General features: G+C 63.9%; 1 protein-coding gene across 3 annotated transcripts; it reads left to right on the top strand.

The window, feature by feature from the left end:
- Positions 1-17,084, top strand: TNNT3 (troponin T3, fast skeletal type). Of its 3 annotated transcripts, XM_027090362.1 has the most exons (14): positions 1-54; positions 3,180-3,212; positions 3,327-3,340; positions 5,016-5,033; positions 6,406-6,420; positions 9,088-9,106; positions 11,753-11,798; positions 12,804-12,920; positions 12,998-13,075; positions 13,307-13,420; positions 13,504-13,613; positions 13,703-13,793; positions 14,809-14,849; positions 16,883-17,084. In XM_027090362.1, the coding sequence occupies exons 2-14, from the start codon at positions 3,196-3,198 to the stop codon at positions 16,935-16,937; spliced, it is 735 nt and encodes a 244-aa protein (XP_026946163.1). In that variant the 5' UTR covers positions 1-54; positions 3,180-3,195; the 3' UTR covers positions 16,938-17,084. The 3 variants fall into 3 exon arrangements, with proteins under 3 accessions (XP_026946163.1, XP_026946162.1, XP_026946161.1); XM_027090361.1 differs by lacking the exons at positions 1-54; positions 3,180-3,212; positions 3,327-3,340; positions 14,809-14,849 and adding an exon at positions 15,461-15,501 and having other exon boundaries at positions 4,700-5,033; XM_027090360.1 differs by lacking the exons at positions 1-54; positions 3,180-3,212; positions 3,327-3,340 and having other exon boundaries at positions 4,713-5,033.
- Positions 17,085-17,447: the final 363 nt, after the last annotated feature.

Genomic DNA, 17,447 nt, shown 5'->3' with positions numbered 1-17,447 from the left:
GAGCCGGTCCTGTCCGCAGGGAGCTCCTGCCCATCTCTCCAGACCCAGCCGCAGGTCAGTACGTCTGAGGGCAGCCCCGGGACCGGGCCGGCCTGCCGTGTGCCGGTGGGCCTGGGTGCGTCCTGGGGCCCCGGGTGCAGGGCGCTGTGCCGCCCTAGCCTTTGCCACTTTAAGCATGGCGTCCTGGAGAGCCAGGAAGCCACCGCAGGGTCCCAACGGCCTGGCATGCTAGCATCGCGGGGTGACGTTCTCTGAACATCAGAGGCAGAGGAAGCCCTTCCAGACCAGAGTACAGGGGCAGGGGAGGCCCAAGAAGGAGGAAGGAGGGGGCTCCCTGGAAGGCCCGGGGGTGAGCGGGTGGTCCCAAGGCAGATGGCTAGACAACGGTGACGATTCGAGGTGAAGAAGCCGGGAAGGGGCGCTGCCCAGGGCTTCGAGGCCACCTGCTGCGGTGCGGCCGCCCTCCCCGCCCCGGCCTTTCCACGGGGCTCTGCTAAGCTGAGGGGCGCCTCGGCCAGCTTCTCCCAGGAGGCTGGAGCCCTCGGCCCAGCGGCCACCGCCTCTAACGCCGCCGTCTGTAAAGACGACAGCTACGACGGTGGCTGGTGGGGTTCACCGCAGGAGTGGGTCTGGGGGAGGGGTGGCGGGGACCCCAGCAGCCCAGAGGCCAAGGCCTGGAGTGGATGGGGCCTGGGCTGGGGGGGGACAGAGGGAGGGGTGGGGAGCTGGGCGTCTGTCCTGTCTGCCCAAGGAAGACGTGTCCCACCTCAGCCTGGACGCGAGGAGCACGAACTCCCAGGAGGCCCCTCCTGTCCTTCCTGTGCCCCCTCGAACCAGGGCTCAGCTGACCCTCCTGACGTCATGGGATGGGGCGCCTTCACCGGGCAGCAGCCTCTCTGGTGCCCTCAATCATTCTGAGAGGAGATGGGATGTCGGCGGGGGGGGGGCGAGGGTCAGGGAACAGGGTCAGGGCCCACAGCAAGCGAGCGGCAAGGCCTCCTGCCTCCCCGCCCCCATCTTGTCACTTGGGAAGGAAGGAAGGAGAGGGTGTCCCCAAGGAGCGGTGACCTCAGAGGCTGTTTTCACAATGGCCCCTCTGGGGGCAGGACATTAAATGGACAACTGGTTTCCTTCTCAGCTGTCGAAATGCCACCCTGCCCCCAAGCACACCGCACCCTGGGCCCCTCTCAGGGGGAGGGCGGGTGGGACAGAGCAGCCCGTGGTGTCAGCCCCAGGGCTTTGCTGGGAAGAAAAGGAGCCCAGAGCGGCCTCAGTTTCCCTCTTTAGAGGGTAGGACACCCTGCCTGGGTATGCGGGAGCCCGCCTGCACGGCCCCTGGGACTCTGGCCCAGAAGACAAGAGGCCCAGCCCCGGGGACAGGCGGGGGGTTGGCGGGGGCGGGGACGCAGGCCGAGACCTGAGTGGGGGCTGCCTTCCCAGTCCCCCCTCCCATCGTCTTGGGTTTCTGGGCAGAGGTGTCTTGGCTAATTCGGGTGCCTATTTCTGGACGTCTCAGCTGCCACTGGCTCCTTAAAAATAACCCACCCCTGGACTCAGGCCACGACCACCCCTTGTCAAGGCGGCTGACAGGTGTCTCGGGCCCTGCCAGGGGGAGAGGTGGGCACAGTAGGGCGAGGACAGTGGCCTGGGCGGGGCGGGGGCCCGACACCCAGGGGCAGGGCCCACCAGGAGGGTTTGGGCCGAGGGACCGTGAGACCCCAGCTGTAGACCGAGCGAGAGGCTGTAACCTGAGGGGGCAGCAGAGCCCCGGGAAGGGACCTCAGGATGCGAGAAAACGGCTCGGCTTCCTGGAGGGCTTAGCAGAGACCCATCCGTTGGTTAATTTTGCATGGAGCTTAAATTGCTCTGGGAAAATTAACATTCTTGACAGAGGCTTCGGAAAACTGTTCCCACCTTAGCAATGCGATGTAAACGCATTTTTAGATGATGAACTTGTGTTTTTCTTATACAAATCTCCCGGGACGGGGGGCCATAACTATTGTCTTCAAGCTGTAGCAAGTTGTCATGAACTCTGTTTTTCGAAACCCGGGGCCAACATTCTGATGCAGCTGCTCCGAGCGTTCCCAGGCCCGGCTGCCTCAGGTCTGTGTGGTGGCCAGCTCACGGATAGACGTTCCCCGAGAGCGCTGGCCCGGCGCCGCCCACACCTGGACACATGCAGCCAGGCCCTGGTACAGGCTTCCCCGCAGACGTTGACACGTTCAAGGGCATCCACAGGGCCTGGGAAAGCGGGCTGAGGGAGGGACGGGGCCGTCCACTCAGTTCTTGGAGGCCATGTGCGCCTGGCACGGGCACCAGGCCGAGGGGCCCCCACAGAGAAACAGCCCAGACCCCGTCCTCACGAGCCGGGGCTCAGTCTGCTGTCTGCTGGGGCAAGGGGGAGACGGGGGTGCGTGTGGGGGAACAGAATGTCTCGTGCACGCTTGTGATTCTGGAAGAGGGCTCTGCAGAGGGCCACGGGAGACCCCAGGGGATCCCTGGGCACCCCCATAAGAGGACACGGGGTCCTAACGGGAAAGCGTCAGTCAGAGAAGGGAGCCTGGGCTCACACCTGAGGAGGGGGCCTTGTGGGGATGGCGGGCGGAAAGGCCAGGGAAGGTCCAAGGTTCCCACTCGGAGGTGCCAAGCTCTGTAATTTGGGGGCTCTCTGGGAGCCCCCCGCATCTAGGCCCGAGAGCAGAGACCACCAAGAGGGAGGTTTTGAGGCCGCAGCAGCAGCACGGCTCCGCGGTGCAGAGCAGCCCGCGGGCCCCCGCCCCCGCCCCCCGCCGGCCTGGACGAGCTGCGTGCATCCTGGATGACCCTCCTCGGGGAATGCTATAGAGAGGATGTCTGCCCTGCCACGACCTTCCAGCATCCCGTCCAGCTCCGGGAGTCCAAGCTCCAGGCTGGAGCCAGGGCAGGAAGGGGGGCGGAATGGGATCAGATCAGGGGCGAAGAGGGCTGGGGGGCCTGGAGCCCTGGAGGAAGCCAGGCGGCCTGCTGGGGAGGCCCCGAGCGCAGGAGCCGCCCGCCCAAGGCCGGAGAGTTGGCCCAAGACCCCTGTTGACGGGCGTCCCCTTGCAGCCCCACTCCAAGGGCCCATCCCCCACCCATTCCAGCCCCTCTAGGTCAAGGCAATTCGTAATCCTCACCCCGGTCTCCCTCCACCCCTGCAGAAACCACCCACCCACCATGTCTGACGAGGAAGTGTGAGTACCCGCCCTGCCTCGGGACCCCTGGACCTCGGCTGTGCTCAGAGGTCAAAGGACCCCCCGCCGAGAGCTCCCACCCCCCTCACCCCCCTCCCCCTCTCTCCCCCACAGTGAACACGTCGAGGGTAAGTGTGGAAGCCAGACTGTCTCTGCATCAGCCTCTAGACAGAAAGTCCAGGTGGGGAGGGCCAGCCGCTGCTGGAGCCTCTCCCAGGGAGCCCCCGTTGGAAGCCGCGTCCGATCGCCCCCTCTGTGAATGGGCTCCCACTCCTGCCCCTGCACCTCTTCTCAAAGGCCAGGGCCCGAGGCCCAGTCCCTGCACTGCAGGCTCGTCTGGGCAGCGGGGCCGCCCTCCCAGGATAGGACCTGGGCCTCCGCAGCCCAGACCCCTCCCCGGGAGCCACAGTCACCGCCAGAGCCTCTTCCTCCTCCTGGGCCCCTCTCTGGCCGGCCAGAGTGGCGTGGCAGTGGGCGACGGGGCAGGCGGGCGCCACCCTCCTCGCCTCCCAGGCTGGTCCCCGGCGCGCCCTCTAGCTGGCCCCTCTCCTTTGCTCTACCCCTGGCAGAGGAGTAGAGAGGGACGGTAACCGAGGTAGCCCCGGAAGTCCCCCCGCCCCACATGTCCACTCTCGTCCCCAGGGGGCCTCCAGTCCCCCCCCACAGACTCACCAAGTAACTGTCCACCTTCCTCATCCTTAATCCCCACTTGCCATCACCCCAACTGCCCACCTCGATACTCGATGAACAGGAAGCACTCACTGATCCCTCATTAATACTTTTTGCATTGTTATGTGTTACTTATACATAATAACCTCATCCACGGTGTCCATGGTGTGTGAAGCTACCTGGGATTTGGTTGTGAAGACGCTCACCCCGTTAATAGCAAGTCTGGGTGTGTGGGCCCTGCCTGCCTCTCCACAGCTCTGCCTCTCTCTGTCTCTGCCTGTGTCTCCGTCTCTGTGTCTCTCTCTGTTTCTCCCAGCATCCTCCCCTCCCCCCTCCCTCTGGGAGCAGGAACCTCCAGGCGGATCTGGAGACCCCTCCCTAGCCCAAGTCTGTGGGAGCCTCCTGGTGGGCCGTGCCCAGGCAGGCGTGGGAGCGGAGCCACGGCCCCTGGGAAGGGCGCGCACGGGTGGTTCTCAGGCCCGACGGGCGCTCGTGCGCGGCCGCTGGCACCCGCTCAACCGCGGGAAGGCTTTCCCGAACTCCACCAGGCAGGCTTCTCCTGTGGGGCGTTCTGGGCGCTAGGTTTTGAAAATATTTTGAAAACACTTGGCTGCCCTAACAACGTGAGCAAAACATTTCTTTTTCGGCTGAAAAGGTAGAAAGACTCCTTCTGAGAGGGAGCCGTGGCCCCGGGAGCCGCCCTTCGCCAGGGAAGGCGACGGGGCCGGGGGCACAGGTCCCCCGAGCTGGGTCCTCTAAGAACGGCCTTGGCCGCCCGCGTTCAGGCCCACGTCTCCTGGGCTTGTCCCATGACACCTTCAGAGTCAGACTTAGCGAGACCCTCCGGTGCACAGGCACCGCAGTCCAGAGCAGGCTCCCCGCGGATGCGGAAGGGGCTCGGAGACCCCCAGGGCTGGGAGGAGGTCACACTGCAGAGGCGAGGCCGAGGCCTGAGCTCTCTGAGGTCCTGCAGGCCCTTGAAGCAGGGCCAGCCTCCCCCGGTCCCTGGAGCGCCTGCTGCCCACCACCCTCCCCTGCACCTGGGACTGCCTCCCTTCCTCGCCCCCACCACGTGGCCCCTAACAGCTGTCCTGTTCCCTCTCTCCCTCCTGCACCCTCTGGCTCCCTCCTCAGAAGAGGCCCAGGAGGAAGGTAAGTGGGGTCCAGGACCCCAGCCCCTCGCCCACCCTCCAGCCCTCTGCCCCCCGACCTCAGTGACCCTGCGTGCCTCCCCCGCCTAAGGACGTGCAGTGTGCTCCTGGCCTAACCTCTCCTCTCTCCTCCTGCCACCGCACACCCAGCGCCCCCCTCGCCTGCAGAAGCCCATGAGGTCCACGAGGAAGGTACGAGGACACAGGGCTTCTGGCCACATGGGGCGCCCGGGGCTGGCTGGGACACGCAGCGGGGGGCGGGGGGGAACAGTCAGGTGCCAGCCAGCCAAGGGGCCCCCACATGTGGCCCCAGCGTAACCCATTAACCACGGCCAGTGCTTGACCAGATAGGGGGCCCCGAGGGCCCGCACCCCCAAACATGGGCAGGGTGGCAGACGGGGTCCTCCACCCCCTGGCCCAGGGAGGGCTGGTCAGTGGGGGGACTGCTGGACCAGATGTAGACCTAGCTGCCCCGGAGACAGCCCTGAAGCCAGCCTTCCACCCCAGGGTGGGTACCTCAGAGCCCCGCAGCGCCTGACCCCTCGGCAGGGCCGGGGACCCGGGCTGGATCTCGGTGAGCACAGGGCGATGGCGGGGCAGGCCCCGCGGTCAGCGCCCTGAGCCGGGCCCGTCAGCCCCCCGCCGGAGCCCTTGTCACTCCCCAGCCGTGCTTGGGTCCTTGGTCAGAGCAGCTGAGGGCTGGCGCCTGCTGCCCGAGCGCCCTGGCAGGCGTGTCCCCCACTCTCGGGCTGGTAGGAAGCTTCCTGGGCTACAGGCCCCCAGCCCCTGGTCCCACCCCGCCGGGTCACAGCCCTGCCCCTGCATGGAAGTCTTCTGGGGGCCTGAAGAAGGCGGGAAGAGGGGAGGCGGCAGAGGCAGGCAGGGTCCCGACAGCCCCGTGCCCAGCAGTGAAGTCCTGACAGGAGCAGAGAGCGGGGCGGGAAACTCCGAGGAGAGGCAGGGACGGGACCTGGGGGGACGCTGCCCCGGGCCAGCACTGCCCTTGTCTCGCTCACTCCTCGCACCCTCCCCACCCCTCGGCCTCGGCCACTGACCCTCCCATGGCCACCGGCTGTCTCCATTAACCTTGGATCCTTTCTCCTTTGACCCCTGACCCACGCATGGCCTCCTTAGTCCATGAAGTTCATGAACCAGGTAGGTGCCATGACTTCAGTCTCGTGTGGGCGCATGTGCACACGTGGCCGTGTGCGGGTGTGAGCTGCCTCCCGGCCGCGAAGAACGAGAGGGGCCGCGTAACCTACTCACCGTGTGTTCCGCTCACCCGCGGCTCCCCTCCCCTCAGCCTCTGCCCCAAGGTTCACAGCTGGTTCTCTCTCTTCCCCCCCTTTCCCCCCACGGTGCCGCTTTTGCAGAGGAAGTCCAGGAAGGTAGGTTCGCCCCCGACGCCAGTCCCCGTACCGGGGCCTGAGCCCCCACCACTTCTTCCTCCTTCCCTGCATGACTCTCGCTGCCATTCCTGCTGGGGACAGGGTGGGGACAGTCAGGCCTGGGGCGCTGGCTCAGGCGGGACTGGCTGCCGGGAAGCAGGCAGAGGGCCTTCAGGGCTGGGGGCACGAGGCCGTTCCTGGGTCGCCGGCAGGCAGATGGAGGCGGTCAGCCTCGAGGTCAAGAGCAGAGCCGAGTGTAGGGCCTGAGACGGGTATGGGCCTCGAGAGGGTTGTGCTGGGGTCCACTGGGACCCTCGGGATCCACCAGGGCTGGGTGGGGAAGAGCAGAGGAGGAGAGGCAGGGCAGGTGGCCTCCGCCCTGCCCCAGATAGCAGGGCAGAGAGGGGAAGTAAGGCGGGGGCTAAAGGAAGGGTGGAGAGGCAAGTGGGGTGAAGCAGAAAGTCAGGCTGAGGCTGAGGTGGGGATGTCGGGGACCCGGAACAGCTGGGGGCCTTGCGTGCAAACGAGCAATCAGTCAGGTCCCACATCCCACCCATCGCCGGGGCTGGAGCCAGACACACCCAGGCGCGAGGAGGCCCCCTGGGTGGGCCTGCCCTACCCGGGGTGGAGGTGACGGCGGTGCGGGCTCAAGTCAGCGCCCTAGTCGGGCAGCCCCGGCCTTCACACGGTGTCTCAGGGGGCCACAGGGGGCCTCCCGGCTGGGCCAGAACCTGGAGCACAGCCCCCGAAGCGAGGCCACCTGTAAGAGAAAGGGATGTGCCGGCCCTGAGGGTCGCGCAGCGAATGCTGAGCCTGCAGGAACCGGGGTGCGAGCAGGGGCTGTGGTGGCCACAAGGTCACCAGGTCACCCTGGAACCGGCCCTGAGGCCAACAGACAGACAGACAGACAGGGCTGGCGATGGAGGCCGCTGCCCGCCTGCCTGCTGCCTGGGGAGCTTTGCTGCGTGGTACCTGGCCTCCCCCCACACCCTCCCCTGGCGTCTGCTCCCAAAGCGCCGTCTCCCTCGGTCTCCCCAAGCTCATAGCCCCCCACCAGGTGCGGGGGGAAGTGACGTCAGGCCCGCCTAAAAACTGAGTCGTGCCAGGGGGCTGGGGGCGCTCTTTGTGGGAGTGGGGTTGGGTGCTAAGGAACCGTGCGATCTGTGAGCCGAGGGGGATGTGAGGGGAGACCCTGCCCAAGGCCCTCCCACCCCCAACAGGCCTGGGGCCAGACCAAGTGCAGGGGGCGTTGGCGGTTCAGACAGGCTGACGGCCAGGCGTCATTGCCACCAAAGGGCCCAGGGCAGGGACTGAAGGATGGGGCTAGGGTGCTGCCAGGCCCCCTGCAGATCCCGGGCTGCATCCAGGCCGGCCAGGACCTCCCCAGGGCCCGGGGAGGCAGGGAGGGTCAAATGAAGCAGCCCCCCACGTGAGGGTGGCTGGGTTAGCCCAGCCAGGTGGGGTCTCAGGTCTGAGGGCTGCAGCCCGGACAGGCCACCTGTCGTAAGCCCAGTCCTGTGAGATGGCCCAGCCAGGCTCTGCAAGAGAAGCCTCTTAAGGGGCTGGGACAGGCTCCCTTGGGAGTCAGGAGCCCCCACCTTGGGGCCGAGCGGACGCAGGGCCCTTCGGGGCTCTGCGTGAGCACCCTCGTCTCCTTGGGCTGGGACTGACCAGGTCTGAGGCCCCAAGAAGCTTTATTAACCGAGTTGTTCCAGACCCCCTCGGGCTTCAGCCCAACCAAACCCAGGCGTTCGGTCCCCAGAACCGCTCACCCCCGGTGGAAAGACTCAAAGAAGCCGGCAGCCAGCACCCACAGGCCGTCAGCGGCCTCTCCAGCCACCGCCTCCTAGGGTGGGGCCGGGTCTCTCCTGGGGCATCCTGGCCGCACAGCTCCTCCAGCCCCTACCCAGACGCAAGTTCTCTGGCCTTCAGCTGGGGTCACAAACAGGGTCCAGGCCAATGCACACCCAGGGGAAGAGGGGTCGGGGTGTGCCCCCTGGCTGGTGTCGGCCCTGGGCCCTCACCCGTACCCCTGCTCGCACCCCGACTCACCCCTGCTGCCCTGCCGCTTCCTCTTGCGTGTGCACTTTCCTGAAGATGCCGAGGAAGGGTGGGAGGGTGAGGCAGGTAAGGCCCCTGGCCACACGCAGCTCGTCCGCACAGACCCGCAGACGCGCCTGCCCGCCTGTCTGTCCTCTTCTCCCAGCACCGGGGCCTCCGAAGGCCAGGCCTTGCCGCTTCGCTCTGCGTTTGCCTCGGGACTTAGCGCTGCCTGACACCATGATGGGGCGGTCAGTGGGGAACGGCCAGCAGACCGGAGCCTGGGCAGGGGAATGCTCCCCCCCCCCCCGGTCTTTGCCCCCCCCCCGCCCCCCCCACCGCCATCTCTGGTCTTTCTCTCCTGCCTCTGCCCCCTGAGGATGCTCTATGTCTGGGCTCCGTTTTCGCTTCTCCCGCCGGTGTCCTGGGCCCCGCACCCGAGCTCCTCTCCTCAGACCCCACAGGGAACTCCGTGGGCCCAGAGTGGGGGCAAGACCCCCTTTGCCCCTGGTGGGGTCTTTGCCCCCAGCCTGAGCCCCCAGGGACCCGGTGGCCGGAGTGCGCTGTCCATCTCACTTGGTCTCTCTCCCCTCTCCCCTCTCCCCACGCCGGTGCCCTGCTGACCAGAGGAGAAGCCAAGACTCAAGTGAGTGTGGGGTGGGCAGGGATGGACGTCGGGCGGGTGGGGCGGGCAGGGTGAGGCCTGGAGCCCAGGCTTGGAGGAGAAGCCCTGGTGGGCAGGCTGGACGGGGCCCGAGGCCACCTGCGGAACCAGGTGCCCCAGGGCTGGGCTCCAGGCCCCCGAGGAAGCAGCAAAGTGCATCAGGCTCTGGAAACCCCACCCCCTGAGAGCAGCAGCTGCTTCTTTGCTCCTTGGTTTGGTGTTGAAGGTTCCAGATTTCTGCTGAGGCATCATGGGAATGGGGTCACTGGGGACAGCCCCCCCCACACACACAGGTGGGGGTCAGACCTCCCAGAGACGGGCAGAGACAGACTCTGGAAGTCCAGTCGGGCGTGGTTCTGCCCCGGATCATCCAGTGTTGGCAAGGAGGGCTTCCTGCAGGAGGAGACAATGGACGGAGGGAGGAAGGGGTGCAGGAAGTTGGGGAAGACAGGGCAGAGAGAGGGAGGCCCCACGCAGCTCCCTGTGCCCTCTCCGGCCCCCCTGTACCGGCCTGCTGCCCTCCATCTCCCAGGGCCCTAGATGTGAAATAGGCGTGAAAGTGGGGCGGTGGGAAGGAGGGTCTCACCCCTGAAATCCACTTGGGAACAAAACCTTGACCGCAGCCACGATCCCTCCCTTCACGGGGGCCTCGACCCTCTCTGGGGACCCATCTTCCTTGCTCGAAGGGACTTTCTTTCTCTCGTTTTGCCCACATGTCAGTGGGTGGTTCAGAGATGTTTTGTTTTAATCCGACTTTCCTGACTTTTCTGTTTCTGATAAGTACGTATGAAGCCACGGCACTTTGCACATGCTTCACCCCCCCATCCTTCAGAGGATTCATGCCTGCCTTTGCTCTGCACGGGATGGAATGTCAGCGCGTATGAGCGCACGCCAAGTGTTCACTCCCACTTAGGGGAGCCTTACGGACTCTCCAAAGAAGACTGGAAATATGTGAACGTATAGCCAGCACATTTCCGTCCGTTACACTTTATTTTTCAGCAGTTTTAAAGAAAGCTGCCGGGTCACAAGATATTTTCTAGTTTTAAAAAAATGTTTGTGTTTTCATTATGAAAATAAAACACCTCATTAAAGAAAATTTGGAAAATACGTAAAAGTCCAATGAAAAAAAATCATCTATAACTCTCCCACCCCGCCTGCCAGACTGCGGAAAAGAGTAGAAAGGAATAAAAAGGCCTTATTTCTTCCTACTCTTTTTCCATGCATCAGGCTCGGAAAAAAAGACTGAAACTGAGCTGTTTTTCACACATCGTCCTGTCTATACAGCCTTGAATTCTTCTTTTTTTAAAATGCAGCGCTGTTTCTAAGTATTTTTCCATGTTTTTACATAGTCTTCTTAAATATTTTGAATGGCCACATAATATTCCATCAATTGGACAAACCATAATTTTCCTAACCGTTCCTCTATTGCAGGATATTAAGGCTTTCCCCAATGTTTTACTATCATAAATAACGCTGGGTGGAAAGCATTTTCTGTCTTTCGGGTTATTTCCCTAGGCCTCATTCCCAGAATGGAATTACTGGGTCAAAGAGTAGGAACGTTCTTAAGGCTTTTGATATCGTCTGCCAAACGGCTTCCACGAGGGCCGCCAGCGCGGTCTCCACGCCGCATGCCCGGGGACCGCGACGTGCCTGCACACGGAGCCTCTGACGGATGGATGAGAAACGGCCTCTCTGGGTTGTTTTCCTTCGCATTCCTTTGATGGCCTTTCCCTCGTGTGTTGACTGGTGGTCTTTCTTCTTGGGGAGCTGCTAGCTTACGCTCTCTGCCCGTTTATCTAACGGCGGGGGTGTCTCTGTGTTTTCTTAATCATCAGTTTGCATAAGGATATAAGTCTTCTCTGTATTTGCTGAAAAGATTTTTCTAGTCTGGTTTTTCTTTCCCCCTTTTGCGCTGTGTCTTTTTCCATGTCCGCAAGTTTTTCACTTGCATGGAGTTGCCGAGCAGGACCTTCCGAGCTTAGACAATCCTTTCCTGCGCCAGCATCCCGGTCCATGCTCAGCTCCACTTTCTTCTTTTTTGAAGAAATTGTTGTTGTTGTTGTTGATCTAACTCTTTGCTCCATCTGAAGTGTATTCAGGGGAGGGTGGAGAGCACGGCTGTTGCAGCCGGCCGGATTCAGGGAGAGGTCTCATTTCTTCTTCGCACTGCTTTCTGCCCAGCCCCCCTTCCTCTGGGTCCCCAGAAAGAAAGATCAAAGAGAGGCCAGAGAAACGCAAAGGGTCATCCGAGACAGCCGTTCCTGACCGCAGAGGCCAAAGGCCCCGGGAGGGTGTGCGGTGACCACCCTGCCCTCTGGTCTGACCTCGCCACATTTGTTTATTTGTTTGAGAAAGAAAGCTAGGCTACCCTTCCTGGACAGAGGGGGGTGAGACAGCTCTTGCGAGGTCCAGAAGTTGGCAAAACAGAGGGATGCTTGAAACCTCCTCGAAGGGTCAAGCCATTCTGGGGACAGTAGGTTATATGTGTGATAAGAGCAAAGGTCAGGCAGTGCGTCCTCAGCCAGGTGCCAGGCTGAAGGCGGGAGGGCCAGGCCGGGTTGGGTCAGGCCAGCTGTCCCGGTGGGGTCCCCACTCGTCTCCACTCATGAGCCTCTCTCTCTTCTTCAGACTCACGGCTCCTAAGATCCCGGAAGGGGAGAAAGTAGACTTTGATGTAAGTTTCGGGGACCCAGATCAACACACCCTCCCCGCAGCCCCCAGCTTCCAGGCTGCAGGCTAAGCCCGAGGAGGTCACCTCCTCTAGAGCAGCCAGAGCTCAGGCTCCCTGGTTCCATGCAATTCTGCTTTAATTCATTCCTGGACCGGAAGAAACTCCTCCAGTAATAGATACTTTTCTTCCCTCCTCCCCCACCCATCCATCCATCTGTGCGTCCATCCATCTGTCCTTTTCTCCATCCGTCTGTATCCTTCATCCCTCCATTCATCAGTCCGTCCATCCGTCACTCACCCATCCATTTATCCACCCATCATCCATCCACTCAACCAGATACTCACCCACCGATCTACACATCCATGCTTTCCTCCACCCACCCGCCCACCCACCTATCCATCCATCCTCCGCCCACCCAACCATCTATCCATCCATCCATCCATCCATCCACTCAACCAGATACTCACCCACTGATCTACACATCCATGCTTTCCTCCACCCACCCACCCACCCACCTATCCATCCATCCTCCGCCCACCCAACCATCTATCCACCCATCCATCCGTCTGTGCATCCACCCATCTGTCCTTTCCTCCAACCATCTATAGCCTTCATCCATCCATTCATCTATCCGTCCATCCATTTATCTACCCATCGTCCATCCACTCATCTACCCACTCATCCACGTACCCACCCACCCACCCATCCACTCACCCATCCATTCCCCCACCCATCCATCTGTGTATCCAACAGGCTACCTCACTCCCCAATTTCCTCCCTGCCCGATCCACGCAGGGCACCTCTGGGCACGACAACGGGGCCATGTCAGGGCCAGTCCGTCCCAGGGGGGCTGACTGACCTCAGGGCCGTGCCCGGCCTGGACTCACCACGGGGAGGGCACCGCTCCTACCCTGTGGCTAAGGGAGCAGGCAGCCGCCAGCCCCCAGGAGGGCCAGGGAGCCCGGCGTTCCGGAGGAGGGCTGGGGCTGACAGGCCTGTTCCACACAGGACATCCAGAAGAAGCGGCAGAACAAAGACCTCATGGAGTTGCAGGCTCTCATCGACAGCCACTTCGAGGCCCGGAAGAAGGAGGAAGAGGAGCTGGTCGCGCTCAAGGAGAGAATCGTGAGTGCCGGCAGCCGTGGGCGGGCGTGGGCCCGGGGTGGCCAGGCCGCAGTGACCCGGCCCTCGTCCGGCTGCAGGAGAAGCGCCGTGCGGAGAGAGCTGAACAGCAGAGGATCCGGGCCGAGAAGGAGAGGGAGCGTCAGAACAGGCTGGCGGTGAGGCACCCCCCCAGCCCCCGGCCCCAGAAACGCCGGGCTCCCAGACCCCTCTTCTCCCGACGTTCCCCTTGACGCCGGCCAAGGACCCGGGCCGGTGGCTAAGGTCCCCACGCCCTGCAGGACCCCCGCGAGAGGGCTGACCCGACCAGGACCTGGACCTTCCAGAAGGTTCCAAGCCCAGGCAGTCCTCGATGCCTGCCCTGAGGTCTTGGGGTGGGGTCTCCGCAGGAGGAGAAAGCCCGGCGGGAGGAAGAGGACGCCAAGAGGAAGGCCGAGGACGACCTGAAGAAGAAGAAGGCCCTGTCCTCCATGGGCGTCAACTACAGCAGCTACCTGGCCAAGGTGAGCACGGGGCCTGTGGCCCGGGGGTCCCCGCCACGCCCTCAGGCCGGCCGTGCCACGTCCCCACTGTCGTGTCCCCTCAGGCTGACCAGAAGAGAGGCAAGAAGCAGACGGCCCGGGAGATGAAGAAGAAAGTCCTGGCCGAGCGGCGGAAGCCCCTCAACATCGACCACCTCAGCGAGGAGAAGCTCACGTGAGGACGCCCCTCGGGGTGTGGGGGGGCCCGGCCCCAGCCTCCCGGGGCTGACCTGCCAACCTCCCTCTCTGCCGCTCCCTCCCCAGGGACAAGGCCAAGGAGCTCTGGGAAACCCTGTACCAGCTGGAGACCAACAAGTTTGAGTACGCGGAGAAGCTGAAGCGGCAGAAATACGAAGTGAGCTAAGCTCCTGTGCCCTCGTCTGCCGGCGGGCACCCCTGGGCACCCCGAGTCCCCCCGGACCCCGCCGAGGCCCCTGTCCTGCGGGGGCCCTGCCTGGGTGTCCTCCAGGCCAGTCTCCCCACATCGTTCTGGCTCCCAGGGCTGGCGGGAGGGAGCATTGGGGCAGAGTGCCCTCGGGGGGCTGGGGGGAGACCGTGGAAAGCCAGCAGTGTCCCAAGCCCACCAGGTTGGCACCAAGCTCCTCTGTGGTGGGGGTCCTCCCCAGTCCCCTCCCAGGCCCCCAAGCTCAGAGCTGGGGAGGGGGCTGGGACAGTGCCCCTCCCCCGGGGGCTGGGCGCCAGGAGTTGCCTGAGAGGGGCTCACGACTCAGGATGGCAGCCCTGGGTGGACACCGTCCCTCGGAGTCTGGGCCTGGGGGTGGGGCTGGGGGCACCAGTCCTGGGGAAGGACCCGCTGCGTGAAGCACAGACCCTTCTGGCCTCCAAGGTCCCGGGGAAAGGACCTTCCACTCTCAGGGCACCTCTCCCAGCTTCCTCTACTGGCCCCTGAGATGGAGGGTGTGGGAGACCAGTACTGACAGACAGGCAAGTCCTGCCTCCTTCTCAGGATCCCGGTGCCCTTGGGCGAGTTGCCTGGTCTTCCTGCACCTCGATTTCCCCACCTCTAACTGGAGCAGGACCACGCCCCTCCCAGGCCACCCCCAGGGGCCTGTGTATCGCTGCCGGCCTGCAGGCAGGACCAGGCGTGGGGGCATCACGGCTCTCTGCTGATACTCCCCTGGGAGGGCCGGCCTCGGAAATGGGCTTCAGAGAGAGCCCAGAGCGGCCCTACTCCTGTCCAGGAGGCTGAGCCAGGGCCGAACTGCTGCCTGATAGACTGTGCATGGCCCACGATGGGTCCCCGGGCGCTAAAAGAAACACACGAGCCCTGGCCCAGAATAGCCCAGCGCACGGTGGGTGCCGAAGCCTCAACTGCCCACCCAGCCCCCTAACCGTCTCGGTCTTTCTAGATCATGAACGTCCGGGCCAGAGTGGAGATGCTGGCCAAGTTGTAAGTAGCCGGGGTCCACCCTGGACCGGGCTCTGAGTGTTCATGCACGGTGGGCCTCTCGCATGGCGAAAACCTGGGTCGTTGCAGGTGTCGGCGGCAGGGGGCACGGAGACCCCGGAGGCCTTCCTCTTCTCCTCCCGCCTTCCTCCTCCCCCCTGCCTGCCACCTGGGGGCTGCTGAGGCCGACCTGCTGTCTCGGCTGGCAGCGGGGGCCGGGCCTTGCCTTCCCCCAGCCTCCTCCCGGGCAGTCGGCAGGAGAGAGCAGCTGGGCGGAGGACTGAGAGGCCGCAGGGCTCTGAGCTCGGGCCCACCAGGTAGGGGCTCTGCTTGCAAGCCTCGCCTCCGCCCCGTGCCCCCTGCCCCACATCCCGCAGAGTCTGGAAGGTAAGTGGCAGCTCCTGGGCTGCTGTGTGTCATAGCCCAGGTCTCCAGCTCGGGCCATCAAGAGTAGGTCGGAGGCACAAGCCCAAGGGTCCTCCAACCAAAGGAGCCGGGACGCAGTAAGAGCGCCGAGACCTGCCAGGGCCGCCGAGGGGCCCACAGGGCAGGAGGCCACTCCCCGGCCTGGCCCTGCTTGGACGCGGCAGGTAAGTCGCCTGTGTTGTTTGCAGATTACCAACCTCAGGAGCCGCATCGACCAGGCCCAGAAGCAGTGAGTAGCTCTGCCTGTCCCTTGCTCTGCACGGGACACACGGCCCCACGGGTCAGCTGCCACGGGCGCGCCAGGGCTCTGGCGATTTCAGCCTGTGTCGGTGGCAGCTGGCCTTCAGCAGGGTAGTAACAGGACTAGCCAGAAGGTCACTTGGGCCAGCATGTCGGGACCCTGCACCCCTGGACCCACAGCCTCCTCTCAGCCCTAACCCCAGAGCCCAGAAGGATGGCAGCTTGGGGGAGGGCTGGCAGGAGCCCCCTGGGCAGCCTTCAAAGTGGCCTGGTGAAGCCAGACTGGGCTCCTGGACGTACCAGCAGCGTGTCACTTCAAAGGTGACCTGGGACCAGGAATCAGGGGGCCTGGGCTTTGTCACCAGCTCCTCCGTGGCCCTGGGTGAAATCACTGGTTCCTCAGGACAGTGGACCCTCGGGGTCCATGGGACCCTTTACAATAACTGCTGGGTAAGGCCCGGAGAGGGATTTTGTCCCGGAGCCTGGTGGCCCAGATGGGGCACGCCCCAAGGTGGGCAGTGGGGCTGGTGAAGGAGACGTGCCCTCCTCCCTGCCTCCGTGCAGGGCAGGGGTTTTTGCAGGTCCCTTTGAGAGGGGGCCGTTTGGCCAGGTATGTGCATGAGCACGTGTGTGTGCGTGCGTGTGCATGGCTGGGAGGGTTCTCAGGCTGTGGGCACAGCCCCAGCGCCGGGCCTTCTCCTGAAGCCTTGGGAGCTGCAGGGCCCATTCCAGTCTGAAGCCCAAAAAAGAGCTCTGATCACCAGCCCATCCTAACTCGCCCCCAGCTCGCTCCCGGCTCACTGGCGTGCAGAGGGCTCAGCCAGATGCAGCGGGTTCCTAGGACCACCGTCCCTTGGGGTGGGACCTCCCGACCCCAGGGTCCAGTTCTAGCCAGTGGCTGATTCTGGAACAAGACCCTCCCTGCTGCCGAGTCCACCAGGCTGGGACTGCTGGCCTGGAGTGCAGGACCAGAATAGCCCACTGCCCCAGGAGGCTGTGACTCAGGGCGCAGAGACTCTTTTCAGGACAAAGTAGCTGGGAAGGTGGCAGCTTCCCACGCGGTCTGCTTGACGTAGGGCCCCAGAGTCTCCCTGCCGCCTGTGTCTCGAGCCCCTCGGGTGGGGGAGGGAGGGAGGGGGAGGGGGACCAGGCTCTCGCCAGCCCCCACTTAGCCTCACTGACTCCCTCTGCGCAAAGCCGCCCGAGCCTGGCTAGGCAGGTACAGGTGAGTCACTGCTGCTGGATTGGAGCTGGGGGACGCGCTGGGGCTTCCAGAGCCGGGCCGGGCAGAGCTGCCAGGGGCCAGGGGAGGGGTTGGCCAGGGTCCCGGATACCCTCATGCTCAAGACCACCTTGCTTCCCATTTGTAGCAGCAAGAAGGCCGGGACCACGGCCAAGGGCAAAGTCGGCGGGCGCTGGAAGTAAAGCAGCCGAAGAAGTTCCCAGAGGCAGAGACCCTCAGCCTGTGGGGCCCACGTGGAGGCATCCAGCTCCCGGGCACCTCCTGTGTCTCTGTCCGCGCTGCCCCCAACCTCTGGGGTCTGTAAATAAAGCTAGCAGACTCCCCTCGGACAGGTGTGCCCTGGCTCATGGATGGGGCCCTGGGGGGCGGTGGCCATTCTGCAGCTAGGGTGCCCGCAGGACCCTGGGCAGTCATCTTAGGGGGTCAGCTCAGGAGACCGCGGGGCCATGGCTCTACTGTGCCGTGAACGCTATGCCCCGGACACCCACCGGCTCTGCCAGTGGCTTCCACTTCTGTCAACGGGTTTTCACCCCTAGAACCTTCTGTCTCCATTCCGAGAGCCCACACACTGCTCAGTTCTCCACCCCAGCGCCCAGCCCCCCAGGTCAGCTCTGAAGCTGGTTTGGGGCGGTAGAGCTTGGCTTTTGCAGGGGGTCTGGGAGGCAGGCCCAGGGCACAGTGGGACACTTCAC

Source organism: Aethalodelphis obliquidens, unplaced genomic scaffold, assembly GCF_003676395.1.
Source record: "Aethalodelphis obliquidens isolate GAN/ISIS:26980383/991018 unplaced genomic scaffold, ASM367639v1 scaffold69, whole genome shotgun sequence".
NCBI lineage: Eukaryota > Metazoa > Chordata > Mammalia > Artiodactyla > Delphinidae > Aethalodelphis > Aethalodelphis obliquidens.
Note: the sequence above shows the minus strand (reverse complement) of the source record. Positions and strands in the feature narration are given on the sequence as shown.